At 43.5% G+C, this 27,880-nt stretch overlaps 1 protein-coding gene and 1 long non-coding RNA gene across 2 annotated transcripts in view; both read right to left on the bottom strand.

Moving 5' to 3' along the window:
- Nucleotides 1–5,602: 5,602 nt before the first annotated feature.
- Nucleotides 5,603–10,488, bottom strand: LOC143927728 (uncharacterized). Its single transcript, XR_013262310.1, has 2 exons — nucleotides 7,231–10,488; nucleotides 5,603–6,793 (listed from the first exon to the last, which is right to left on the bottom strand). It is a non-coding gene; the product is annotated as an uncharacterized LOC143927728 (long non-coding RNA).
- A 3,681-nt stretch (nucleotides 10,489–14,169) lies between these two features.
- The window catches only part of APPL1 (adaptor protein, phosphotyrosine interacting with PH domain and leucine zipper 1), a 64,500-nt gene continuing 50,789 nt past the window's right edge, over nucleotides 14,170–27,880 (bottom strand). The window contains exons 18-22 of the mRNA XM_077452027.1: nucleotides 21,989–22,025; nucleotides 21,666–21,812; nucleotides 21,424–21,474; nucleotides 21,251–21,340; nucleotides 14,170–15,363 (exon numbers count right to left, since the gene is read on the bottom strand). Of these exons, the coding sequence (XP_077308153.1) occupies nucleotides 15,214–15,363; nucleotides 21,251–21,340; nucleotides 21,424–21,474; nucleotides 21,666–21,812; nucleotides 21,989–22,025 (475 nt within the window). The 3' untranslated portion in view covers nucleotides 14,170–15,213. The remainder of the gene's footprint in view (nucleotides 15,364–21,250; nucleotides 21,341–21,423; nucleotides 21,475–21,665; nucleotides 21,813–21,988; nucleotides 22,026–27,880) is intronic.

Here is a 27,880-nt window from a genome sequence, read left to right on the forward strand (position 1 = left end):
AAGTGCACTGGTAAGGCCGCTGCGCAAATACGGTGTGACAGAAAGTATTGCAATGACTGCCATTTTATTCTGTAGGGTGTTAGAAAAAAAATTGTATAATGTTTGGGGGTTTGAAGTAATTTTCTAGCAAAAAAAAAATAAGTTTTTAACTTGTAAACAACACATCTAAAAAAAAAGAGGCCCAGTTCTTAAGTGGTTAAATTTGGTGTTATTGCTCTCACTCTCTCATACTGGTCACTGAAAAGTTCAACATGGCACCTTATGGCAAAGAACTCTGAGGATCTAAAAAAAAAAAAAAAAGAATGGTTGCGCTACAAAAAGATGGCCTAGGCCAGTGATGGCGAACCTTGGCACCCCAGATGTTTTGGAACTACATTTCCCATGATGCTCATGCACCCTGCAGTGTAGTTGAGCATCATGGGAAATGTAGTTCCAAAACATCTGGGGTGCCAAGGTTCGCTATCACTGGCCTAGGCTATAAGAAGATTGCCAAGACCCTAAAACTGAGCTGCAGCACGGTTGCCAAGACCATACAGCGGTTTAACAGGACAGGTTTCACTCAGAACAGGGCTCGCCATGGTCGACCAAAGGAGTTGAGTGTATGTGCTCAACGTAATATGCAGAGGTTGTCTTTGGGAAATAGAGATATGAGTGTTGCCAGCATTGCTGCAGAGGTTGAAGGGGTGGGGGGGGGGGGGGGGGGGGGGTCAGTCTGTCAGTACTCAGACCATACACCGCATCAAATTAATCTGCATGACTGTCATCCCAGAATGAAGTTTCTTCTAAAGATGATGCACAAAAAAGCCCACAGTTTGCTGAAGACAAGCAGACTAAGGACATAGATTAATGGTACCATGTCCTGTGGTCTGATGAGACCAAGATAAAGGTATTTGGTTCAGATGGTGTCAAGCATGTGTGGTGTCAACCAGGGGAGGAGTACAAAGACAAGCGTGTCTTGCCTACAGTCAAGCATGGTGGTGGAAGTGTCATGGTCTGGGGCTGCATGAGTGCTGCCAGCACTGTGGAGCTACAGTTCATTGAGGGAACCATGAATGCCAACATGTACTGTGACATACTGAAGCACTTCATTCTCCCTTCAGAGACTGGGCTGCAGGGCAGTATTCCAACATAACTACCTCAAACACACATCCAATATGACCACTGCCTTGCTAAAGAAGCTGAGGGTAAAAGGTGATGGAATGGCCAAGCATGTCTCCAGACCTAAACCCTATTGAGCATTTGTGGGGTACAAGGTCTCTAACATCCACCAGCTCTGTAATGTCGCCATGAAGGAGTGGAAGAGGGCTCTAGTGAACTCCATGCCCAAGAGTGTTAAGGCAGTGCTGGAAAATAATAGTGGCCACACAAAATATTGACACTTTGGGCCCAATTTGGACATTTTCACTTAGGGGTGTGCTCGCTTTCGTTGACAGTGGTTTAGACATTAATGACTGCATGTTGAGTTATTTGGAGGGGACAGCAAATTTACACTGTTATACAAGCTGTACACTCACTACTTTACATTGTGGCAAAGTAATTTTTTCAGTGTTGTCACATGAAAAGATATAATAAAATATTTACAAAAACGTGAGGGGGTGTACTCACTTTTGTGAGATACTGTATCTTCTTAATCATGTCAAATATTTTATTGAAAATCGAATGGTAACCCGACACATTTCAGTGATTTGTGTTTCATCTGGGCTGATTGCTATGTGTAGCAAGAGAAGATAACACTTGTAACAAAACAGCTTTTAGTAGAGATTCAACCGATTAGCAAACTTGTAGTGACCAGAGTGCAGCGATTGTTGTTGTTTGTTTTTTTTTTTTTTTAATATTGAACCATCACAATGGCTGTGTTCCCCAGCAGAGTGGGCACTTCACAGAGGCCATTACATGGATTTATACATGCAATTAGGCTTGGGAGAAGAGATGCAAATCTCAGAGTTTGACAGGTTACCATTAAACTTCAGTAAAATATTCTACATTAAAGAGACCTGTGCTTTTTACAGTCTCTTTATTTGCCTTGGTCATGGGCCTTTTCCCCACAAATAGTGTCGCACTTTGATTCTATATTCCTTCCGATCAATATGAGGGTATCCAGACCTCTAAATAGTCTACTGGGCAGCCATCTACCAGGATCTTATAATATCCTGCACCTCCAGGGATCCCGTTTTCCTCTCTGTTACCAGGCAAGGATACATATTTTCTGAATCTCTAGATTCAGACACAGTTATATTTTCCAATTTATTTCATATATTTCCAGATCTCTTTCTAGCACTATTGGAAGTATGGCATAGAGGCAACTGAGCTGAGACTTCGCCCTCCAAAGGCTTCTTTTGTGGCTGATGGGGGGAGAAGCATCAGGTAGGTCTTTATTGTGGAGGGTTTGGGTCAAACTCTGAAAGAACTCAGAGTTCTGACACTGTTGTTTTCCCTACGGTGGTGTGAAAGAATAAGCAAATTAATTCAGTCTGACTGCAGAATATTTCCATAAGGCAGTTTCCTGCAGGGGAGTGCCTTGCCATTCTAGGGTGTGGGGCTGTGTGTTCCTTTTGATGCGCACAGTGTAGGGAGACACAACTCTAGGCTCTGTTTTCCAGGGTGACGCCATAGGATGCTGCAAGAGAAAGGAGTCTGCCTGAAACAGGAAACCTGGGGCAGCAGTCCTGGCAACCGCTTACAATAGAACATAGGCTAGGGTTAAAAGATAAATAAGCTGCATATTCAGTAAGTAATTAAACTGAGGGTTTAATATCACCACTGGTATCGGAGAAAAGGGAACTTTACATTAGTGATGTTGGGAGCTGCTCTGTGTTTTTTTTTTTTTTTTATCCATACATTTTTTATTTTATCAAAATAGAACATAATTAAGATTGTTGCAAATGGTACATATCATTGTAATGAAAAAATGTTGTAAAGGCATATGAAATGAACCCATTTGGGGTAGGCTGGATTGGGCCATCAAGATTTGAAGGAAGCTCTGTGGTTTTTTTTAAAGCTAAAAGCATGAAGTTGCTTCTAGCTTGAAAAACAGCGTAATTTTCTGTACTACCAATTGTAAGGACAATTGATTAAAAGAGTTGTTTTTATGAAGAAAAGTCCTTGGTGAAGATGGAAAGTGCTCCAATGGCCAACTTAAATCGGAGTTCCACCCATAAAATCAACTCTACCTAAATCCACAGCATTCTCCTTGAGCAACATCATTTGGAAAAAACATTTTTACTCATTCAAGAACCACTGTTGCTATTGGGGTCCCTTCTATTCTGCCACTTCCGGTCCATGGCGAATTACGCCGTATCCCTCAGCGCCTGAGCTCCTGGGAAGATGTCATCTTTCCCAGGAATCAGTGGGCAGCGAAGAAGGCTAGAATTGGGTTGTTTAGAAACCGGAAATGACGCAATCAAAAGGCAACAAGGGGGCAGGCACTTCCTCCTTCGCCGACCGTTGTTATGGCAACAATATAATAATTCTTTCCCTGCGCCCTGTGTAAATGGCGCACGCCCGAGAACAGGAGGTGCATGCTGGGTATCCAGCATCACCATATCCAGGAAGAGAATGCTAGTGGGCTTCACATGCCCACACTAGAGATGGAAGCACTCAGCAGAGCGGAAATAATAAGGGAACTGAGCAGCAATTTCATTAGTAACATGGATTAATAGTGTTTAATAGAACGGATTACCTTTTAAAAAAAAAATTCTGGCTGCAACTCCGCTTTAATACCTATGATGGCAGAATGACTGCTATGCACCTACACGGGGGAGTAGGGGAGCAAGGGTCAGTTTTATCAAATAGGTGAATTTTGGAATGTAGGATGTTTGCAGACTCTACATAGGGGCCCTGGGTTGTCTTCTGCCACAGAATTTCTAGTTACAAGCTTAATGTGACACTAAACTCTGACTTAAAAATTATTCTTTTTTACTATGTATTCTTACCGCAAGAAAGTACCCTCTCTTCTTCTCAGCCTACTCCAAATTCAATTTTTTGCTTGTAATGATCAGATTTCCTGTTAGAGGGTGGGCACATTTGTTCTCTCTGGTCCTACTGTACGACCATAAAAAAAAATTGTTAAAGGGTAACTCCACTTTCGTGGTGAAAACAAATAGCAAATAAAGAAGAAATAGCGCATAGAATTGCGACATTAATCATATTGTAATTGAATGTTATTAAAAATGAACTTTTCCTTTTCAATCTGCAGCCGCTGTAATTTTCTGAGAATGCATTGCAATATGGCTACCTGGAGTTGTTCTGTACACAGTGTGTGTACTGACCACCCCCCAGAAACATAATTTCTTGCTTGTGTGATTGGCTCACCAATTTTCCCAGAAGTCTGACTAAGATTCAAGTCAGATTTCAGGCATCCCCTGCAACAAAAATTTCATTTTTGGAGAGATACTTTCAAGGAACGTTTTGGAGAGGGGGAAGCTCATTTTATGCTCTATTGATTATTGTCTACAGAGGAAGAAAAAAGGGAGTACCTCCTGGTATATAATGTATACATATTACATCATGAGGTATAAATATATTTATTCTGATACTTTGTCTTTGTGAAATAAAGATGCACATTTTGGAGAAAGATATCCTTGTACAAGTTTATATTGGCAAGTTAGCCTCATTTTATCAGTGCGGGATGTTGCTGTGTGCATTAAGAGCAACGGTATGTTTTTCATAAACAGGGTACACTAATAGCATCTGTAATATATATATATAGAAGGGAAAAGCAAGGATAGATGTACAATTATTGATCACTATAAAACTATTGATGATGGATTCTTATATCATCTGTCGTTTGTATTAAAACCCTATGTGGGTTCCCCCTGCCCCTTATCTATTACATGCGAAAATAAGACCTCAGATGCAGTTCTGCTGTAGGGTCTCTGTCGAAGGGCTTTTGGTAACCTCAGGTAAGTTTTTCTTTCCCATACACATCTATGGGAATGCAAAACCTGGTTCAAGTAGGTCATATACAGCCGTCAATTGATTCTGAATGATCTCCGAAGCATCTTACACTGATATCAAACTGATGCCATCGACACAAGCCCAAAGCCAATTGACACAGACCTTCAAGCCTAGTACACACCAGCTCAGGTTGGAGCCACTGTACTAACAATCTGATGTTAGTACAGAGATCTCCCCTGCTGTGCTATTATGTTCTGACATGGGGACGGCCCCCCTGCCGGAGCACGCCGGTCAGCACTCTCAGCCATTGGCTGCTGGTTTTGGCTGGCTTCAGTCGGAGCAGCTGCCATACACACAGGCCGAATGTCAAGAAGTTTTTTTATTGAACTAGCCAATGTTGCCTGACACTTGGCCTGTGTGTACTCGGCTTTACCCTATCTGCCTTCCTGCTGCACCAGGCATTGTTTACATTCCATTTTCTCCCACTGATTGCTCTATACCAGGGGTTGGCGAAGCGCAGCACCCCAGATGTTTTGGAACTAAATTTCCCATGATGCTCAACTCCACTGCAGAGTGCATGAGCATCATTGGAAATGTAGTTCCAAAACATCAGGGGTGCTCTATACAGATAAATGACAGAGCTGATATGCTCATTTAATACTTAGACAAACAAGGTCTGCAGGAAAAGAAAGCCACAAAATATATGTTTAGTAAAATTTTTTTTTTATCTTTCCAATAACTCATATAACATTTACATACACAGGACTTCAAAAAAGTTATGAGCGAGTCATACAAATTATAAACAATAAAGTGTTATTTACAGATCACAGCCACTTAAATCACAAGGCATGATAATGATTTCACTAACAAAAAAAGGCCAGGAGCATAGTAACCCATGGCAACGGTTGCATTGTTTTGACAGCTCCAATGACAGATGTATTTGGATTGGTTGCTTGTAGCTACTGCTTTTTACTAGTACTCTGAACTACTTTTTTTTTCAATAAGCCCAAATGTATTATATAAAATGTCTCTGTAGCAATTTGCTCCAAAAGGTAGTTCATTCACAATGTTGCCTAAGCACTTTTTTTTTTAATTATAACCGCTTACTTTATGCTCACAAATAAACTTTGTTAGGAAAGCTATAGAGCTGGGCACAAAGGGGCAATGAATAGGAAGTGTGAGGGTTAATGGACCAGGGACAACAATTGGTAAAGCAACCTATTAAAATAGAAATTTGGGAAGAGCCATTGCCGACTTGTTTTTAAAGGTGGCGGTTCCAGGACTGTCATACAGGTTTGTTTCTCTACCTACTGTGTTGCTGACTTGGAACAAACATCTGTCTGTTGGGTTTTTTGATACTTTTTCAGTGTCCAGGTATTGACAGGAGGATAAAGATGAAATCTCTGGAACGTACATTATGAAGGTCAGCTATCATATTTCTTTGACAGGTTCCCATTAAAGCCCAAGTCTAGGCTGGTCCAGCCTCTGGGAGGATCCCAACTTTAATAGCGAGATCCACCCAAATGCCTGACCAGCAGCTGCCTCAGTTTCTAGAGCTCCACAGCCCATAAAGCCAATGAGCGTTGGAGGGGCAGAGAGCCCATGACTGGTAGTTTTTTTTTTTTTTAGTGTTCACTTAACTACTTACTTCCTTCCCTGCCATGTTACTACAATGGCTGGCTTGAGATGCAGTTATAGACCAACCCTGCTATTTGAAAGCCAGCTCTACCACACAGCCTCACAAGTCGAAATCAATATGGCAGCACCTACAGTGCTTATCAGCTTGGTAGCCAGAGGAACTGCAGCAGGGGCTCCAAGCTACTTTGAAAACTTTTAAAAGTATGTTGAATGCTACTTTTAATAAAATTGTTTAAGGAAAGGATTTGGTTCAGGTTTGCTTAAAGCGGTTGTATACCCGCTGAATTATTTTTTATCACCTGCAAAAGGAAAAGGCATAATGAGCTAGTATGCACCGCATACTAGCTCATTATGAAATACTTACCTTAGAATGAGGCCCCGACATGTGGGCCGATCCACGCGGAGGGAGCCGACATGTTCCCTCGGCGTTTCTTCCGGGTATCGCAGCTCTGGCGCTGTGAGTGGCCGGGAGCCGCGATATCGTCACTCCCGCGCATGCGCGCGGGAAATTTCTCTCTGGCAGGGTCCGGCGTCTGCCGGACTTTCAGCCGAGAATCCCCTGTGCGCAAGCGGCGCTGCAGTCAGCGGTGCATTGTGAGGGGAATATACCGTTTAGGAGATATTTTTTCACCTACAGGTAAGCCTTATTATAGGCTTTCCTGTAGGTAAAAGTCACAAATTTGACTATACAACCACTTTAAGAAATCACTTCCCCCAAAAGTGAGATTTTGATTAAAGGTGGAGCCTGGTGGTGTTTTTGTGTTCCAGATCCTCCTAATGCATTCTCCATATAATAAAAATACATACAAAATGGGAGCCTCTAATACTGGACATAGCAGGTGTGGAGACTTGGGAACCCATCCACTTGGTGGTCCAAATCTCCAGAATTGATTAAAAACTTGCTTATTGGGCCAGCCCAACCCAAATTGTATTAGGTGCTTTCAAAGCACTGCATAGTACACCCAAATCACATCACATTTTTAGTGTATTGTCCATAATGTCCTGTGATGCGTGTTCCCTGTGCTGACTCACCTTGGATCTAATGTGCTCCGAACGGATTACACATTTACAATTAACCACATAAAACAGTATCTCAAAAACTTTAACATTACTCATTTGAAACAGACAAAACCCAGATTACAAAAAGAACGAAAAAATTGATTTGGCATTACCAGGAAAAATACAAGAAAATGTTATAAAAATCTCATCCTTAATATATTATCTCATATAAACCTATTTACCACATAAGGGGAGATGAGTCCATGTAAAGTAATCAATAAAATGCATAAAGGCTGATAAACCACTTTACACTTTGGTGTAAAGATTTTCTTTTTCTTTTTTAAATTGAACGTGGTACACCAATTAAGTAGAGGGATTATTCTGGCATTTTCCCTCCTGTTTAATGGAACAGAGAAGACATTCAGCTACCCAATGCACAATATTGAAGAGTTAAGCAGCATAGCACAACAGGTTCCTCCAACCATGCACGGAACCAGTGAGAAGGCGGGAGACCACCAAATACAACAATTACCTTTAGACCCACTGAGGCATTTTTCAGGCGCTTTTGGGCTAAAAATAGCGCCTATAAAGCGCCTGAAAAACGGCTTTCACACTGAGGCGATGCGCTGGCAGGGCGTTAAAAAAAATAAAAAAATAAAAAAACTCCTGCAAGCAGCATCTTTGGAGCGGTGTATACACCGCTCCTGCCCATTGAAATGAATGGGCAGCGGCGCTTTGCGGGTCATTTTAACCCCTTTTTTGGCTGCTAGCAGGGGTTAAAAGAGCCCCGCTGGCGCTCCAAAACAGCGGTAAAGTGCCGCTTTTTTACCGCCGATGCCCCAGTGTGTAAGGGGCCTAAACCTAAGCAAAGAACAGAAGAATGAAGAAGCCTAGCTCCAGCCAATCTCTTACCGTCCATGTGTCCCCACTCTTGTGACTGTCCATATATTGGAATACACCCCCAGTGTAGCTAATGGGCCCAACATGCATATCTCATAGGCTTATTGAGGGTAAGAAAGTGCAAGAGATCATCCCAAGAGAGTACGGAGGCAGTGAAAATCCTTATTACCGTGCACCAAAATGATAGTTTTATATAGTAAAGTCCCCTCTAAAGTCACTAATGTATTTTACATTTTGATATATCCTAATGGCACGTGTATGTTTTTTAAGCACTGAAGCGCCACATTTAGCCAAAGTGGTGTTTCCAAAGCTTGAGCATCTCTAATAAAAGAAATGTATTACTACAACATGACCATATAGCCATAATAAATTTAGAAAAATGCAAGCTCTTCTGCATAAAAAAAAAAAAAATCACATTGTTTTGACTCAGGTTACATTATATTATGGGATATTTGATTTGTCTCCTCTAAATTAAATGCACATCTTGCTTTTTGAAGCAGGTTTGATAGGTGTGCAATAATGGTGGACTTAAGGGTAGTGATTGATTTTAGTGAAGAACGTGTTATCCTCACTGGAGTTAAGCTTGTTGGTGAAGTGAAGACCCAATTCTGGGCCTAGGCTGCTGCCTCTCTACTCATGAAAGTCGAATAGCTCAACAGATGAAGAACTTGTAAGTGTGTGGGTTGGAGCGCCTAGTACAAATTTCCATCCTGCTTGAACTTTGCTCATGTCCTTTATTTGCCAAGGCCATCAGATACAGCCGTCACACATTTCTGGGCAAAGGACTCCCCCTTTTCTCAAGGCTTCAGCAACAGTTTTGTGATAAGTTGAGGACGAAATAATATAAGGACCCTGAGCTGAGGCTGGAGTAAAGCCATCATGTCGCTATGGCCGGCTGAATCGAACAGGGATACAAATAAATATTTTTAAGGACTTTCAAGTGAGTAGGAAGTGTGTACTAGGTGCTCCTGACCACACACACCCAGAAGTTGCTTTTTAAAGCAGGACTCCAGCTAAACAGCTATATACACAATAAAAAAAATGTGTTTTTTTCCCCTACCACTGGACTATAATTCTGTTCAGCCTGTCTTGTGATTCCAGAACTCTGGTACACTGTTCAACCCACAGGATGCCACCTCTTAACTCTTGGTTAAGCATTACAGCTTTATCATCTTCCAGGTCACTCAAGCAGGAATCAACAATGTGATCATGCCATCTCACTAGCAGGTTAGTAGGGGCAAGGTGACACTGGAAGACACAAAGCTCAACCATAAAATAAAGGTGTCATCTGTCTATGGAGTGTAAAAACCACAAGACCATGCATATGTATTTATCGCTATATTGTGTTAAGCCATTTGCCTGGAGTTTCACCAGACCAGAGTTCATGCACTTTAATTTCATCACCATGATGGCATGATGATCATTATCACTGGCATAATTCTATATACTAATGTCATAGTTCATCTACAGTATTTAAATTCAGTAGATCTCTCATATAACCAGTTTAAAACAGAAGTAGTAAATATCTTTCTTCCAAAAAATATAACTTGGCATACCAAGCAATCTGCCACCAATATAAACCAGTCAATCCACTAACTATGGGTAATTAATTATCACATTAATAAATCATTTATTAGGTTCCCTTATCAAATGATATAACAGATAGTTAAACAGTATTATTTACAATGATTAGTGCAAAAGATTACATTCACAAATTATATAATGTTGGTTCTGAGGTCACAGAACGTAAATCTTAAAGAGTTTGGTTGTATAATAAGTATATCATTCTGCCTCTCATTTGAGAAAGTGTTTGAAACACAAATAATCTGTTTTGCCCAAACCACCAATCAGATTCACTCTCTTTCAAGCAGTACTGGAGGTATGGTCGCTTCTGATTGGCTGGTGAGACACTCAAGGCAGGCTTCCTTTCTACCAGTGTTGTGGAGAGGACCCTCATGACCTAGATGAAATCTAGTACTAATGGTGCCTGTTTCTCTGAAACGGACCATTTTATATATATATATATATATATATATATATAATTTTTTTATTTTTTTTTTTTTTTACGGTGTGCAATCTGGACTAAAAAAAAAAAAAAATCTTCCTTAAAAAAAGCAGCCAACATTTTCAAATTTTTTTTTAGGGACAGTTTGCCGTTGAGCATGTGACCCTCAGCCATCATAGGACGCCTGACATTGTCGCTTCAGTCACTTTATAAAAAAAAAAAAAATACAATTTCACAATTATACTAAGAATGATTACCATATAAAGTTAATAAAAGATGCAAAGATGACAAAAACTTTTGATTTTATCATAAAAATGGTCTACGCCAAAAAGCAGCAACAATTTTATGGACAAATCCTATAAATCTGGGAATGTCCCTGGAAATCTATGACATGTGGCAGCTATGTGTTTGAGTAAAAAACAAAGAATAAGTATACAAGGGCACTGAAAGCGCATGTTGGCTTTTTGGGTTTTCAAACATCCTCAAAGTTCCACCAATGGGAGCAATGAAAGTGGATGTACCTACAACACGGTGCAGCAGAAAATGACACAAATGGTTTGTTAAGCATTTGAGTTTTTGGAGCCACTGGGATAATACATATATCAGGCCTTGTGTTAGGTAAGTTGCTGCTGATTTAATGTTGGATCCTTTGTAGATCTATCAACAATTGGCCACCATTGGAGAATAAACACACTAAAGATTCAACAGAAATAAAAAATAAAAAGGAATTTTGTTGATTCTCTGCATCCATAAATCTGTAACACATAAAGATATTACTACGTCGAACATAAAAACTGTGATTTACACTGCAGCCAGCTAGAACTTCATAATCCAACCTGAATAGACTTCTCTGAAGTAGACAAAAGGGGGTTTCAGAATCTGGTGCAGCTGTGCATACTAACCAATCAGCTTCTAGCGTCAGCTTGTTCAGTTAAGCTGTGATAATAAAACATAGAAGCTGACTGGTTACTATTCACAGCTGCACCAAATAGGGTGTCCACTTATTTTAGTAAATCTCCCCTACTGGGTCTTATAGTCGTATGGATCCAACCGACCAACATTTAAAAGACAGACAATTAAAGCTGAACTCCAGGCACATATAAAAACACAAAAGCAGTTATGTATTCAATAACCCCTTTTCGTTTGCCCACTACAGCCTTTTAAATTGATCAAATTTGGGGGTAATTAGACAGACGTGCTGATCACATGACCACTGTGATTATCTGTCCCAATTGTCACATGATTGGGAGCCCAATTAAATCTAGAGATTTGGTCACTGTGCTCTCAACACAGAAACCTCATCCACCATGAACATTTATGTGCAGTGGGTGGGGTCAAACAAACTCTCTCTTCCTTCGGGGTTTGGTTTAAAAAGATAATGGGGCTTTTGAGGTGGCATAATCACCAGGGATAATTATTTGATGGTGTGAATGTCACAGGACACCTTGATCCTAAGCAGTTGAAAAATCTGTTTTTTGTGACTCGGGTTCAAGGTGTTCTGTGACTTTCACACCATCAAAAAAAAAAAAAATCATTCTTGCTGATTATGTCATCCTGATGCCGCGTACAAACGACCGGACTTTGACAGCAAAGGTCCAAACAGAACAAATCCGTCGGACAATTCGATCGTGTGTTGGCTCCATCAGACCTTTGCTGTCCAAAAATCTGACGGACTTTAGAAATCGAACAGGTTTCAAATTTTTCCGCCGGACCCAGTTCCTATGGAGAAATCCGTTCGTCTGTATGCTAGTCCGACGGACAAAAACCGACGCTAGGGCAGCTATTGGCTACTGGCTTATTCTAGTCCGGTCGTAGGTCATCATGTTAGAATCTGACAGACTTTGGTGGGATTCTGTGTGGAAAAGTCCGTTCATTCGGAAAGTCCATCGGATCTCCGCTGAAAGTCCTTCGGGAAGACCATCGGACCTAGTCTGCCGGAAAGTCCGGTCGTGTGTACGTGGCATAAGAGTCACACCATTTTTTAGTTTTTATTTTATTAAAGTTTTTGTAGATACGAAAAAACTTAAAAATACAGACATATTATGAGACATTCCCACCATTTTTTAAAACAGAGCCCTAAAGTAAAGGAGAGTTTGACCCCGAAATGCACCGGTGGTTTTGTTTTCCTGCTGTGAACCATTTTATTTTATTAGTATTGAAATGGGCATCAAGTAACAACATCAATGCTGACAAAGACGCGTACCTTTGCTGTACGTATTCAGTCAGTGGAATACCAGTTTTTATCATTGACAAATTTTATAAATTTTGGTTGTTTGTACGGCACCTCCATTAGACTGTACACATGTGAATTTTTAATCCTAGGATAACCCAATCTTCAAGTGATGCTCTTATTTTGTGGAGAGTTGCCCAACTGGAGCTATTGTGCTCAGTGATAAATTAACATATTGAAGATTTTTATTTTATGTCCTTGTTTGCAGCTTTCTGCTTGTACAGTTTGGTGATACCTAGATCACAAACCTGGCTAAACGGAATAACAAAACCTTGGATGGGTAAAACTGCTCACTTCTAGGTATTTTAAATAAATATGTATTTAACAGCTTGCCTGGAGCTCATCTTCAAAAGATCACATTGTCACTATCCTACAGAGTTTATCTGTAAGGCACATATTTCCTCTATTTAATGGTTAGTCACTGAACCTCCTCCTAATCACGAGGATATCGCAAATTACATCCCACTTCGTTACATGTTCATCATGTACAATACAAACACAGAACCTCAACAAAACACTGTAAAAGGCTATTACCATATAAAGTACATACATAAAACATTAAAAAAACTCACTAAGAGCAAAGGGCCTTTTGTGGTAGTATGGGAGGTTATCCAAGAAAATCCCACATTAAGAGGAGGACGGTTTGAAAAATTTTAGTTTTCTGGCCGTCATGCCGATCTTCTAGCATCAGTACTTTGCGTCTGGAACAAGTATGCAGATCAGCTGTTCTGACTGCTCTGGTCAATGACAGTGAAGATAAAACTCACATTTTCAGAAGGAGGTCTGCAGTCCTGTAGCTCATTCAACACTGTTTTCCTCTGAAGCAGTGATCTCCAAGCTGCGGCTGTGGGCAAGATAAGGCCCATTGACTTTATCCAACCCTTGGGGTATTTTCATTCCACTGACAACAACGAGGCACTATTACTCCCACTGACACCAATGACACGGAAATATTCATCCCACTTATACCAATGATTGGCAAAATTCTTCTTGTCAATACCAATGATAGGGCACTTTTCCTTCCACTAATACCAACAATTGGCAATATTCCTCCCACCACTAGAGAACTGCAACAGCATAAGACCCAACCCCTTAACTGAGATAAACCAGGAGGAGATGACTGGTTCTTGGTAAAGGTGTATGGTTACCTGTGATATACCGTTCCCCAACAACCAAGCCACCTTAACTGGGGAAAAAGACTCTGGGCATCAGATATGGGCTCAGCTGTCACAAAGCCCTCAGCTTTCTTACAGCTTCCTAAGTTATTAGCTTTTCTGTAAGTAGAAAGTTTAACTCTTCTCTGGAAAAGCCCCATAAAAACAAAAGATGTTACACCTGAAATTTGCTCATTCTTTGCATGTTAACCAGCCATGGTCCTATCTACTGAGGCCCCCGACTATAAAGCTTAGCTGTTAATGCTTACACTTAATAAAATTTAGCAGGGATTTAGGGACTAAAGAAGATGTATCAACTGTAAATAGCTAAAAACTGCAAATTTGAAAACATAAATGCATTTTTTTTATTAAACCACAACAATAATAGTTTTTAGTGCATAGCCCCTAATTAACTCCCAACAATAATAATTTTTGAAGCATAGCCCCTAAATGACACAAGTGTGCAAAATTCCCTTTGGCTGAAACTCAATAACATTCTTCAAGATTCCTTGGCTTGTGTGCTCTTGACCTAATGCACACTAGCAAAATAAGAAACATACGATCATTCAGGGACTTTATGATGATGACAAAAGTTGCCTTTCACTTTTAGCTGTATCGACTTTCAATGTAATCAGGAACTGCCGACCCTTTCTTGTGTTTCAGTTATCCTGAAGGGATCAATGCCTCATGTTGAAGAAACCTTCTTATACTGTACAAAAACAGGTTAGATGTGGTGGGCTAAAATTCAGATATATCCCTCACAGGAGTTCCTCACATCCTTATAAATAAGATAAATCTAATGGTTCTGTAGAGAACAAGAAAAGATTTGCTTGTGATTAAAGAGGTTATCTGGGAAATAGGTCATTAGTGGAGAAAGGGGGATCAGTGGTTTAGGGTATTCAATGGAAGGCTGATGTAAAATCCGGACCCTTATCTGAAAGCAGCTGTTTCCTGGAGAACCTCTTTAATCCATATCATTCTTAAATTATTTAAAAGCTAATAATTTATACAGAAAATCTGCATTGTTCAAAAACCAACAATGAGAGAGTATAAAGGGAAAATAGAACAACTCCCGCTCCCAGTTACAAGCCTAAGAGACGAAGGAAACCAGAAAAAAAGACATAAAAACACCAAATCTACAGTCTGTTGGAGCATTTCAGAGCAAAAGAAATGACAAAAATCTGACATCGCTCTGTAGTGCGATCAAGTGTCCTTGTATATGTCACAAATTCGGATTTTAAGGGCAAATAACGCACGGCTGCATATATTCATTAAAAAGGCTTTCAGAATAATCAAATAATAATAGAAAAGAGCTCTGGTATATCTCTCTGCCTCACATGCTAATTGTGCCGTAGCATCAACTGCCGGTAAGTCTTTGCTTGTTTCTGCTCTCATGCCTCTGACTCTCGTTTCTTTTTTCCGTCTTCGCTGGGCTCGCTGTCTTCTGATTGGCTGGAGTTGAGGACTACAAACTGTCCTTCTGTGCTTGCCTGATTGGGTCTACTGGAAGCAGCGATTAAGCGACTTTGCTCTTCCAAGTCCTAGAAGAAAGAACATTAAAAATATATTTTAGAGGCATATGGCACTCGTGTGAAACCCTCTGCATTGGTCAGTGCTGCTTGTAGCAAAAGATTCCTTTCTATATTCTTTATTAATTCTAAATGCTGAACAGAATGGCACTGCTTCTCAAGCAGACAATAGGATCTTCCCTTGACCATTCACAGAACACCATTCATTGTGTAAAAAGGCTTTTTGTAAATTAATGAAGGGAAGAACATCAATGCACTATACTATAGCTAGAGCCATCATTTGCGGGACCAGAAGAACACCAGCTGTAGTATCTGGCAATAATGAAACGGTCATTTTTACAGTAACATATTTTAATTGTGGGTTAGCAATACGTATTTCTTTTTCTGAACTTTAAAAAGAGTAACTCTAATTTTGACGCAAAAAAAAAAAATCCCCTCAGGGTGATTATGTACATTGCAGGGATTTAAACAGTTTGTTGCAGAGTTCAACCTTTTGTTATTCTGAAGAAAAAGCTGTTTTCCTGTGTCCATGTGGTAAGTGAATATAATGGCAGTATCTTTATAATTAACAATCAGCTGATGCACTTGCAAGGCTCTAATAAGGAAAGTGTCAGGGTCTGCATCCCTTTAGATGTGATTTCCCTTTGGAAGTATCTCACCAAAAATTAAAATCTTGTTGCAGGGGATGCCTGAAATATGACTTGTATCTTAGTGCAGACTTCTGGGAAAATCATTAAGCCAATCACACAAGCAGGAAATTACATATCTGGAGGGCGTTCTGAACACCAGGGTTCCCCAACCCCAGACCCAGGGCTGCAGACCAGTGCTTGTCCGTGGCCTGATGGGGGCAGGGGTGATCAAGCAAGCTTTTCTGCAGAGCCCTTATGTTACAGATCGGCCACTGGAAAGAGACCTGACTCGTCAATCTGCCAAGCAGCGTGTCACTCTTGCATCTGCAACAGGAGGAAACGGCTTTATTTAGGAGCCCACCAGTGTCTGCTCACAATTCTATAAAAGAGGACCCGCCTTATCCTGCAGTTCCAACTCCATACAGCACCAGCAGACCTCACTTAACACCAGAATCCTCATTTAAAGTGGTTGTAAACCCTTACAAACCACTTTGACCTACAGGTAAGCCTAGATTAAGGCTTACCTGTAGGTCCAAGCAATATCTCCTAAATCTATATGGTTTAGGAGATATTTGCCCGAAAACGGGCACCGCTGTCTACGGCGCATGCGCCGTAGACAGCGGCGCGCAGGCGCACTGATCGCGGCAGTTCCAAGAACGGAGCTGCCGCATTTGTCGACTCCTGTGCGCATGCGCGGGAGTGACGTCATCGCGGCTTCGCCGAATGACAGTGGCGGAGCTGCGAGACGCCACCAGCAAGATGGATGCGGCGGACTACAGGGGACAGCGGCGACTTCACTGGCTCCTGTGTCAGGTAAGTGACACATAATGGGCTACTATGCGATGCATAGTAGTCCATTATGCTTTACCTTTGCAGGGAAAAAAAAGAGGAAGTAAACTCATCAGGGTTTACTTCCTCTTTAAGTGACAAAAACAAAGCTTTTCACCATTCAAAGCATCATGGGATGAACAAATCTTTGCATCCAAGTTTAAACTAATTAACATTTCTCTGGTGTTATGGTAAACACCACAGCTGATCCCACAAGGGGTGAAGCCCAGGTGGCTACGCAAGTGGCCGCAAATAGAAAATTAAGCCTCGTTCACTCACCCACCTGCGTCACGCGGCCTGGACCCCAACAGGCCACTGAACACTGGATAGCCATGGGAGAGCAGGCCCTGCTGTGGGCTGTGTGCACAGGGCATCTGGGTTGTGCACACAGAGGCTTCTGTTTAAATAAATCCTGCAGGATTCCATATTGTATTTTACAGAAAAGTGCAGCAGCAGATTGAAAGGGAAATGTCATTTTTAATAACCTCAAATTACAATATGATTTTGTTACAAAAGTGAGTACACCCCTCACATTTTTGTAAATATTTTATTATATCTTTTTATACAACAACACTGAAGAAATTACACTTTGCTACTTTGCTGTAAAAGTAGTGAGTGTACAGCTTGTATAACAGTGTAAATTTGCTGTCCCCTCAAAATAACTCAACACGCAGTCATTAATGTCTAAACTGATGGCAACAAAAGTGAGTGAAAATGTCCCAATTAGCCATGTTCCCTCCCTGGTTTCATAAAGATGGCCTAGGCTTTTACGAAGATTGCCAAGACCCTGAAAGTGAGCTGCAGCATGGTGGCCAAGACCATACAGCGGTTTAACAGGACAGGTTCCACTCAGAACAGGCCTCACCATGGTCAACCTGAGAAGTCGAGTGCACGTGATCGGCGTCATATCCAGAGGTCATCTTTGGGAAATAGATGTATGCGTGCTGCCAGCATTGCTGCAGAGGTTGAAGGGGTGAGGGGTCAGCTTGTCAGTGCTCAGACCATATGCCACACATTGCATTAAATTGGTCTGCATGGCTGTCGTCCCAGAAGGAAGCCTCTTCTAAAGATGATGCACAAGAAAGCTCACAAACAGTTTGCTCAAGACAAGCAGGACATGGATTACTGGAACCATGTCCTGTGGGGTCTGATGAGACTGAGATAAGCTTATTTGGTTCATATGGTGTCCGGCGTGTGGTGGCAACCAGGTGAGGAGTACAAAGAAAGTGTGTCTCGTCTACAGTCAAGCATGGTGGTGGAAGTGTCATGGTCTGGGGCTGCATGAGTGCTGCCGGCACTGGGGAGCTACTGTGAGATACTGAAGCAAAGCATGATCCCCCTCCCTTCGGAGACTGGGCCGCAGGGCAGTATTCCAAAATGATAACGACCCCAAACACACCTCCAAGACGACCACTGCCCTGCTAAAGAAGCTGAGGGTAAAGGTGATAGATTGGCCAAGTAGGTCTCCAGACCTAAACCCTATCGAGCATCTGTGGGGCATCCTCAATGGAAGGTGGAGGAGCGCAAGGTCTCTAACATCCACCAGCTCTGTGATGTCATCATGGAGGAGTGGAAGAGGACTGCAGTGGCAACCTGTGAAGCTCTGGTGAACTCCATGCCCAAGAGGGTTAAGGCAGTGTTAAAAAATAATGGTGGCCACACAAAATATTGACACTTTGAGCCCAATTTGGACATTTTCACTCATGCCATTTACAAACGACCGGACTTTTCCGGCAGACTAGGTCCGAAGGAATCAGTCTGTCAGACAATCCGATCGTGTGTGGGCTAATCAGACTGACCTAGAAATAGAACATGTTTCAAATCTGTCTGAGGGATTCAATTACCAACGGGAAAACCGTTCGTCTGTATGCTGGTCCGACGGACCAAATATGACGTAAGGGCAGCTATTGGCTACTGGCTATTGAACTTCCTTTTTTAGTCCCGTCTTACGTCATCACGTTCAAAACTAATGTACTTTCGAACGGACTTAGTCTGTCCGTGTGTGGGCAAGTCCGTTCGTTTGGAAAGTCCGTCGGAACTCTGCCGAAAGTCTGTCAGGAAGACCGTCTGACCTAGTCTGCCGGAAATACTTGGCCAATCGATCACCTTTACCCTCAGCTTATTTAGCAAGGCAGTGGTCGTTTTGGTGGTGTGTGTTTGGGGTCGTTATGTTGGAATATACTGCCCTGCGACCCAGTCTCTGAGGGGAGGGGATCATGCTCTGCTTCCGTATGTCACAGTACATGTTGGCATACATGGATCCCTGAATGAACTGTAGCTCCCCAGTGTCGGCAGCACTCATGCAGCCCCAGACAATGACACTCCCACCACCATGCTTGACTGTAGGCAAGACACACTTGTGAGACAGAGATTATTATATATATATATATATATATATATATATATATATATATATATATATATATATATATATATATATAAATTTCACAAGAGGTTCCTCAAACATAAAGGCTGATTAATGCTGTTGCAAAGAAAACAGGGTGTAAATGTAGTTGCCCATAGCAACCAGACTCTTAGATACAGTGAGTGCATTAATAGTATTGCTATATACTTTAAAGTCCAACTCCAGCTTGGGCATAAAAGTAGAAATGTCAGTCCACAGTTGCAATACTCACCCTATATCCAGTGCTCTCCCCTGCAGCCAAACCTGTCAACAAATTTAGAATCACTCCTCTTCCTGGTTGAAGGACTCCCAGTATCATTCACCTACTTTCTATAGGCTCAGGGTGTCATGGCTCAGTCCTCCCTTCCCTGGACTGATAGGAGAATGCTGCAGAAGCAGCACCACTCTCTCTTCAGCATTCAGGAATCCCCAACCAATGAGGGAAAAGGAGGGCAAAGAGAACCTGTGATGTCACTTGACCAAAGACACCAGGAAAAAAAGTTATTATGGGTTTTGTTATAAAGGTGCGGAGGTCTTCACATTGGTGTTTAAAATAGAAGTTAAAGCATACAGACATATCATTGAAGTCCATGTTGTATGCATTCGCAACTTTGTGTGAGCATCAATCTATGGGTCTCAAAAATATGTATACAATATGAGATTAGTAATAAGAATTGGCAAATCTGGAAAGGTGGCACATGCTCCCACGCCTTTCTTGTAAATAATATTGTCACATAGGGTTTGGCACTAAGACAGAAGACATCCTTAATATAGCACTATCCTTTTACTAGGGATCATACATTTACAGTTTTCCTTACGACCTCTGAAAGAATGATGGGTCAACCTTCCTGAAGATAATCCCATTTGAAACAGCCTGGCCCATAATCTCTTAGTTCTGTATATTCATCTCATTGAGTTCTTCATAGTCAGCCCAAAGCAGTGAGATTTCCCAACAGCACCCTCTAGTGGTGTTCAGGAACAATTTATTCAGAAAAATGGCAACTGATCGCACACAGGACGCTGACTCACCATGACCAAAACCAAAACAGTAAAGTAAGATGGCTTCAGCTCTGCTCTCCACCCACCCAGGAAAGGTCCCTCGGATTAATTTTCCCCCCTAGTGGGCTTAATGATCCAGGCTTCCTCAAGGATCAAGCCCACTAGGGGGCGGAACATTTCCAAGGGACCTCTCCTGTGGGTGTAGAGCAGAGCTGAAGCCATTTTACATTACAGGTTTAGTTTTGATCACAGCTATAGTTCTGCTAGTAATAATCAGGTAGAACGGAAATATAACTTAAAGAGCTATTTGATTTCTATTAATGGCCATCTTTTCACAAAAGAAACCATTACTATTACACAGGAGCATACATATACAGGACTGAAATGTCAAGACCACCAAATACAATGTTTTACTGATTTCTTAAAATTGTAAACAAGGAACTGAAAGTGGTTTTAAACTCTAAACCAAAAATGGAATATATTGCAGCTTACCAATCAGATTTGATGACTGCATTAGTTTTCTTTTTTCTTTTTTTAGTTTTCATTTCCCTCCTCTGTTTTCCCCTGGTTATCTGGCCTGCAACACACTCAGTCTAGGGGAGGGGAATGTTATATGTACTAGCAAATTTAGATACACTAACAAATTGACGTCACACTCCAGCTCACACTGCAGTTACAGCAAACACTTTTGTCTTTTGAATAAGGGTTTTACACGAATAAATAAAAGCTGACCATTGTAGGCACCCCTTGTCAGTGGTAAATGTTTTGATCAACACGGTAACTGCTACATTTGCAAGAGAGATTGTTTTGCTGAAAAACAACAGACTTGCTGGCCAGATCACCAGATGAAAATAAGGGAAAGAAAGCCTAAAAAAGAAAATGAATGCAGCCATCACATTTAAGAATTGATAAGTTGCAATATAATAAATGTTTGCTTTTGTGTTTAATACTGATTGAGTCTGTGCTTTGATCAATGGCTAACTCTGGTTAGCCCCTGCGCCTTTAAAGCAGCCAGTGCTCCAAGGTATCCTCATATTACCTTTTCTATCTGTTTCTGTTTGCTGATTTCCTTTTCTTGCTTTTCTTTGACTTTCTCGATTTCTTTCTGTTTCTCAGAGGCTTTTCGGTCCTTTGGGAAAAAAAGTGTAAGATATTGCAGGGTTTGTAGATACCATAACCACAGGATCGCTTATAAGTCAGGAATATACATACCAATTCAGCGTGGAGTGCAATCTGCTTAGCTAGACCAACAGAGTCACAAATCTGCGAACACATGATAAACAGATATTCAATTCTGACACTGGCAGGGCTAGAAACAAATACAAGTATCATATTGTGGCCGTGACTGTCAATCCACATCTGATACAGTTTTGAAATCGATGTAAAAGGGAATGTTATTATCTGGATGATGTTCAGAAATATCAAAATTCTACTACAAAGTATGTTATGTGTACCTTTTCTCCCTCATTGTTTGACTCAAAAATATAACACACGGAAACAGGGCGACCTTCTGAACGTCCTCCTGCTGTACGCAGAACAAACCCAAATAACCGCTTGTTTTCCTGATGCGTGGAGTACAAAACCACATTTGGCAATGGGAACTGTAGAGGAAACAATATCAAACTTTGTTAAATCAAATGCTACTAATACATTAGAGAGACAAGCATAAATTTGGTTGCTTGCATACATTTATCTTTATCCCTATTGAAAGCGTTTTTAATATTTTCTTCCACTAGAGGAAGCACCACATAAAGACAACCACAGTATAAACACTCACCCTTAATCGTGTAACTTGTGTTTGTGGATCAATCAATCTGAAAATGAAAACAACATATAAGAGAAAGATAATAAAAATCACAATGCAATAAGATATCCCCCTGAGGAAGTCACGTGACCCTGTGACGCAATGTGTAGGGGAGGGGCATATGGTGGAACAAGCCGCTGAGATGCCCATTAGCAAAGCAAGGAGCTGTTGTCACAGAGTTGTGGATTTAAATAACGCTGTACACTGGAATGCAATATATTTATTTTAATAAAGTTTTAAAAAGTTTAAGCACTATGTGGAGCCTCTAATCTTTTGCATGCACTCGTTAATCACTGCCATTTGGAGACACATACAGAGAAACTGGAAGGAGATAAATTAAGTTAATTGACGGACACAGCAGCTCTTCTTAACTTTAGGGTTATATCCACCCTTTAGGAGAGGACTAGGCAGAAAGTGTTAAAAACACTTGCACAGTACCGCCCAGGGGGCAGCTCTACTGGCTATAACCCCTCACACTGCACCAAGCAGCTCAGTTTATCAAAAGCAGTACAAACACAAATAGGAGGGGTGGGTGATGTGTCCGTCAATGAACTTCAGAGAAAAGGATTTTACGGTGAGTACAAAAATCCTAATTTTCTCTATTGTTCATTGACAGACACAGCAGCTCTTCTTGACCTTAGGGACGTCCCCAAGCAGTGTCAAAGAAATGAGTGGTGGGAACAGCAAACAACAATAACTCCACCCAAAACAGCCAGAGCTCTTCAACGGAGGAGTTTCAACCTTAAACAGTCACCTGCAAAACCTTGCGGCCGAAGCAAGCATCTGAAGATGCACTCACATCAACCTTGTAAAATTTAGGAAAAGTGTGAATGGACGACCAGGTTACTGCCTTACACACCTGAGAAATGGACGCTTGATGTCAGAAAGCCCAAGAGGCACCAATTGCCCTGGTAGAATGCGCCGTGACAGGAATGGGAGGCGCCTGTCCCCTTATGGCATAAGCCTAAACTACAGTCTGTCTGATCCACTGAGAGATGGTGGCCGTGGAGACAGCCAATCCCTTCTTTGGACCAGCCACCGATACAAACAGCGAGTCCAACCTCCGAAAAGGAGCCGGAGCAGACAGATACACCCGCAGAGCCCAGACCACGTCCAGGGAATGCAAAGCCACCTCTTTAGGGTGCGACGGCCGAGGACATAAGGATGGAAGCACAATGTTCTCATTTAGATGAAAGTCCAAAACAACCTTTGCAAAAGAAGCTAAGGCTGAGGATGCAGCACCATCTTATCCTTGTGAAGGATCAAGTAGGGAGACTTGCAAGACAAGGCCGCCAACTCAGAAACCCTCCCGGCAGATATAATGGCCACTAGAAAGACCACCTTCTGAAAAAGTGTCAATAAGGGAATCTCCCTAATGTTTTCAAACGGCGGTTTCTGAAGCACCGAGAGCATCAGATTCAAATCCCACAGAGGTAGCGGTGGCCGAATCGGAGGGGTCACATGTCAAACCCCCTGAACAAACGTACTCGCCAAGGGTTGCTGGAAAAAAAAAAAAAAAAGACAGCCAAAGCCGATATATGCCCCTTAATGGTGGAAAGTGAATATGTACGCGGACGCCACCCCACCTCCTCACACAAGGAGATGTAGGCCTTCCATGTACGATGATAAATCTTCAGAGAAGATGACTTCCGTGCCCTCAACATAGTGGATATTACCGAATCCGACAGACCTCGGTCCCTTAGCACCTGGCTTTCAACAGCCACGCTGTTAAAGGCAGTGACGGTAAAGCAGGATGAAATATTAGACCTTGCGACAGAAGGTCCCCTCACATCGGCAGTCGCCAAGGAACATCCCCCACCATTCGTACTATGTTGGCATACCACGGACGTCGAGGCCAATCTAGGGCAATCAGAATCACCAGAATCCCCTTGGCCTCCACTCTGCGGAATCTGGATGTAGCGACCATTCCCCTTAGTCCAGCATCTGACTTAGGTAGTCTGCTTGCCAATTTTCTACGGCCGACAGAGCACGTACCGCTCTGCCCACCGTAGGATGTGAGCGACCTCCAGTGCTGCCGTGCTCCTTGTTCCTCCTTGATGGTTGACATACGCCACCGCCGTGACGTTGTCCGACTGGATCCTGACCGGACGCCCCTGCAGCCTCTGTGACCATGTGGAGAGGCACCGCCTAATTGCCTGAAGCTCCAGCACATTGATCGGCAGGCTGGATTCTTCCTGGGTCCACCGACCCTGGGCTGACTGTACGCCCCAAACTCCCCCCAATCGGTCAGGCTGGCGTCCGTTGTGATCACCGTCCAATGAAGACAAAGGAACAACTTCCCGGATCGAAGGGCAGGTGACCTCAGCCACCAGAGCAGGGATTCCCCGACTAGCTGGCTCACCCGAATTTGACAATCCAGGGACAGCGGAGATTTGTCCCATTGAACAGTATCTCCTTTAGAAAGACTCAAGTGTGGAATTGAGCATACGGTACCGCCTCAAAAGTGGCTAACATGAGACCCAGGACTCGCATGCAAAAAACGCAGCAACGACCACCAGCGGGACACCAACAACTTTACCGCAGCTTGAAGATTCTGCAACATGTCCAAAGAGAGAAAGACTCTCACATCTGAGGAGTCCAGAAGCAAGCCCAGATACTCCAAGCTTTAAGTTGGCACCTGCACCGACTTCTGCAGGTTCAGTACCCAACCAAACTCCCGAAGAGTTTGCATGGTGATTGCCACATCCTCCCTTAATTCTGAGGCGGAAGCTGCTCTCAGAAGGAGGTCGTCCGGGTAACTCACGATTGCGACCCCTCTCTACCTCAGCAAAGCCAAAATTTGGGCTAGCACCTTGGTGAAGACCCTCGGTGCTGACGCCAGGCCAAAAGGGAGAGCTACAAATTGGTAGTGTTCATCTTCGATCGCAAATCGCAGAAACCTCTGATGCTTGATGCATACGGGGACATGCAAGTATGCGTCCTTGATGTCCAGGGATGGCAGAAAATCCCCCTGATGGAATGCAGTGACCACTGAGCAAACTGATTCCATCCTGAACCTTTGTACTTTCACAAAGCTGTTGAGGGCCTTGAGGTCCAGGACTGGACGGACCCCTTCCTTCTTTGGGACTACAAACAGATTGGAGTAGAACCCCTGAAACCTTTCTGGTGTTGGTACAGGTAACATCACCCCACGCAGTAGCAGGTCCTGTACTGCCCCAAACAAGGCCTCCCGACGAGCCGGAAGAAGATGAAAATTGGAGGGAAAAAATCTGTTTGGCGGACAAGAAAGAAACTTTTGTACCCTGAGGAAACCAGTTTGCAGACCCACTGGCCAGAAAGTAGGGAGGTCCACTGAGCTGCAAACTCCCGAAGGTGACCCCCCACCCGAGTGTCGGGTGAGGGAAAACCTTCATGTGGTAACAGATTTGCTCGCAGGCTTGTTTGGCTTGCGAAGCCAGGGACGCTTCAGCAGGCACCTGGGAACGCTTATCTGCCGACCCGGGCGGACAAAAAATCTGTTTCTGAGCAGAAAAGGAGGGCCCTTGCCTACGGCGTGGCTCCTTACCTTTCCTGGACTGTGGGAGCAACGTACTTTTAGCCCCCAGTAACATTCTTAATAATGTCATTCAGCGAGGCTCCAAATAGTCTCTCTCCCTGGAAGGGCAAATCCGCCAGTGCTTTCTTGCCAGATGCCTGGTCCACAGGCCAGCATTTCAGCCAAATATGGCGACGTTGCACTACTGCTGATACTGAGGCTCTAGAGAGCAAGGGGGCCATATCTGAGGCCGCATCACAGACATACTTAAGGCCCTGTACTAACTGGTCTGCCAGCTCCACGCAGACCGGGGAAGCCCGTTTCTTCTCCAATTCACGGTGCAACAACTTAGCCCATTCAGTCAGCGTCTGCGATACCAGGACCGTGGCTAACACTGATCGCAATGCTGACCCCACCACGGTCAACATGGACTGCCAACCGCCTCGGCCCTTCTGTCAGCAGGGTCCTTGAAAGCAGGAGTCCCTTCCACCGGAATCGTGGTTACCTTATTTAACCTGGATACCGGGGGGTCAACAATCGGACGAGATGTCCATTTCTTCAGGAAACTCTCCTCAAAAGAGTTTGTTTAGTTTCGTGACTGAAAAGGCCTGCTGCGGTTTCCCCCACTCCTTGTAAATAAACGTATCAAAAGAAGTTAGGTATCAAAACACCTTAGGCATGCGGGCCGGCTTGTGGGACCCGAAAGGGACCGACACCTCTGTAGATGCCGCCGACGTATCCTCCATTTTTAGGGTATCCCACACTGCTGTAATAAGTGCTCCTACAAGCGCCTTTTCCTGAGCTGACCTGGACACAGAGTCATCCTCATTGTCCGAATGGTCCCGGCCCGCATCCTCTGATACATCAGAACAGGGGCTGCCAGTCACAGCGGGGCCCGAGTCTGAATCTGAGCTTTCCCCAGAAGACAGAGGGGGGAGGGGGCGTTTTTTATCCCCCTTGCGCCCGCCTGCCACTTCCACCCTGGCAACAAAGGCCTCCAGGGCCACCAACAGAGCATCCATGGGCACCGCAGGTGCAGGGGAACAAGTTGCAATCACAGGGATGTCTGGGGAGGAAGCGCTAGCTTCTGACGCCATGCTGACCTACACTCACTTATCACCACTTAGGGACCTAAGGCAAGTCACACAAAATGCCCACCCTCCTAGCTGCCACAGACTGAGAGGCCCCCCGCAAGACTCACCACCCTGACCCAGGTACTGCGCTGTGCGGCTGCCCGCTCTCCCCTGTGCAGTCCACGAGGTGTGTGTGAGGAAGCGCACAGTTCTAGAATGAAACAAGCGCCCAGTGCTAGAGGCAAAACCACCTGAGGCTGCTAGAAAATTGCTGCCGGCCACCTCAGCAAAAAAAAAAAGTCTGAGAGTGCCAAGAAAATGGCCACCGAACTACTAGAAAATAGCTGAAGGCAAAAAACTAGCTGTGGCTACCACAAAATGGCCGCGCCCCAGGAAAATGGCCACGGAGCACGCGGCGGCCTCCCCACATGGCTCAAAGAACATAGAAACCCACCGTGGCACAGAAAAAAGGGAAGAGGATGAGCAGACCCCCAACACCCAGCGTAGCCCCCTGCCAGGATCCAGAGCCCCCCCCCCCCCGGAGGACCCCCGGCCAGGTACGTGCACCGCATCCCCATGTGCCCAATCAAACAGTCGCCCATAGCATGGGGAGAAGGGAAGAGACAGGGAGAGAAGAAAGGGAGAGTGAGAGACCCTCTAGTCGACCTCCCAGGGAATGCCCAGCTGCTCCACTCTGCAGAGACAGGTGGAACCATACTTACCCATCCTGCAGGAACTGCTGGATGCATGCCACAGCAGACAGACCCATCACCCGAGCAGGGCCGACCACGGCACATTGTGACACAGATAGCAGTAGCCCGGTCATATGTGTGTCCCGGAACATACTGCAGGCTACAGGCTGCCCCTGGAATAGATGGGGCATGTCGTGGCCAACCCAGCGCGTAGCTAGGGCCTGCTCACGCTCGATGGCCAGGCTGGGGAGACTACAAGGATCTATATCAGGCATGTCCAAAGTCCGGCTCGCGTTCCAGGTTTCGGACGGCCCGCCTGCTAATGTTGACATATATATCTTTTGTGGCCCCCAACGAATCCCAGAGCGCCGGGGGCCACAATAGGTAGATATGCTGGCTGCCATGGAGGGGGCGGGACAAGTGCCGTGGATACAGGAGTATTTCCTGCTTACACAGAGTCCTGTGTAAAAGGAAGTCCCGTCTCCTGTGCTGCCATTGGACAACTGTTTTGTCCATCACAGGAGGAGGGACTTTCAATTAAAGAGGCCGTCGATAAAAACAGGAGTTTCTCCTGTATGTCCGTCAGCGCTCATCCCGCCCGCCC

Source organism: Lithobates pipiens, unplaced genomic scaffold, assembly GCF_037356315.1.
Source record: "Lithobates pipiens isolate NorthernLeopardFrog02 unplaced genomic scaffold, aLitPip1_a1.2 Scaffold_23, whole genome shotgun sequence".
NCBI lineage: Eukaryota > Metazoa > Chordata > Amphibia > Anura > Ranidae > Lithobates > Lithobates pipiens.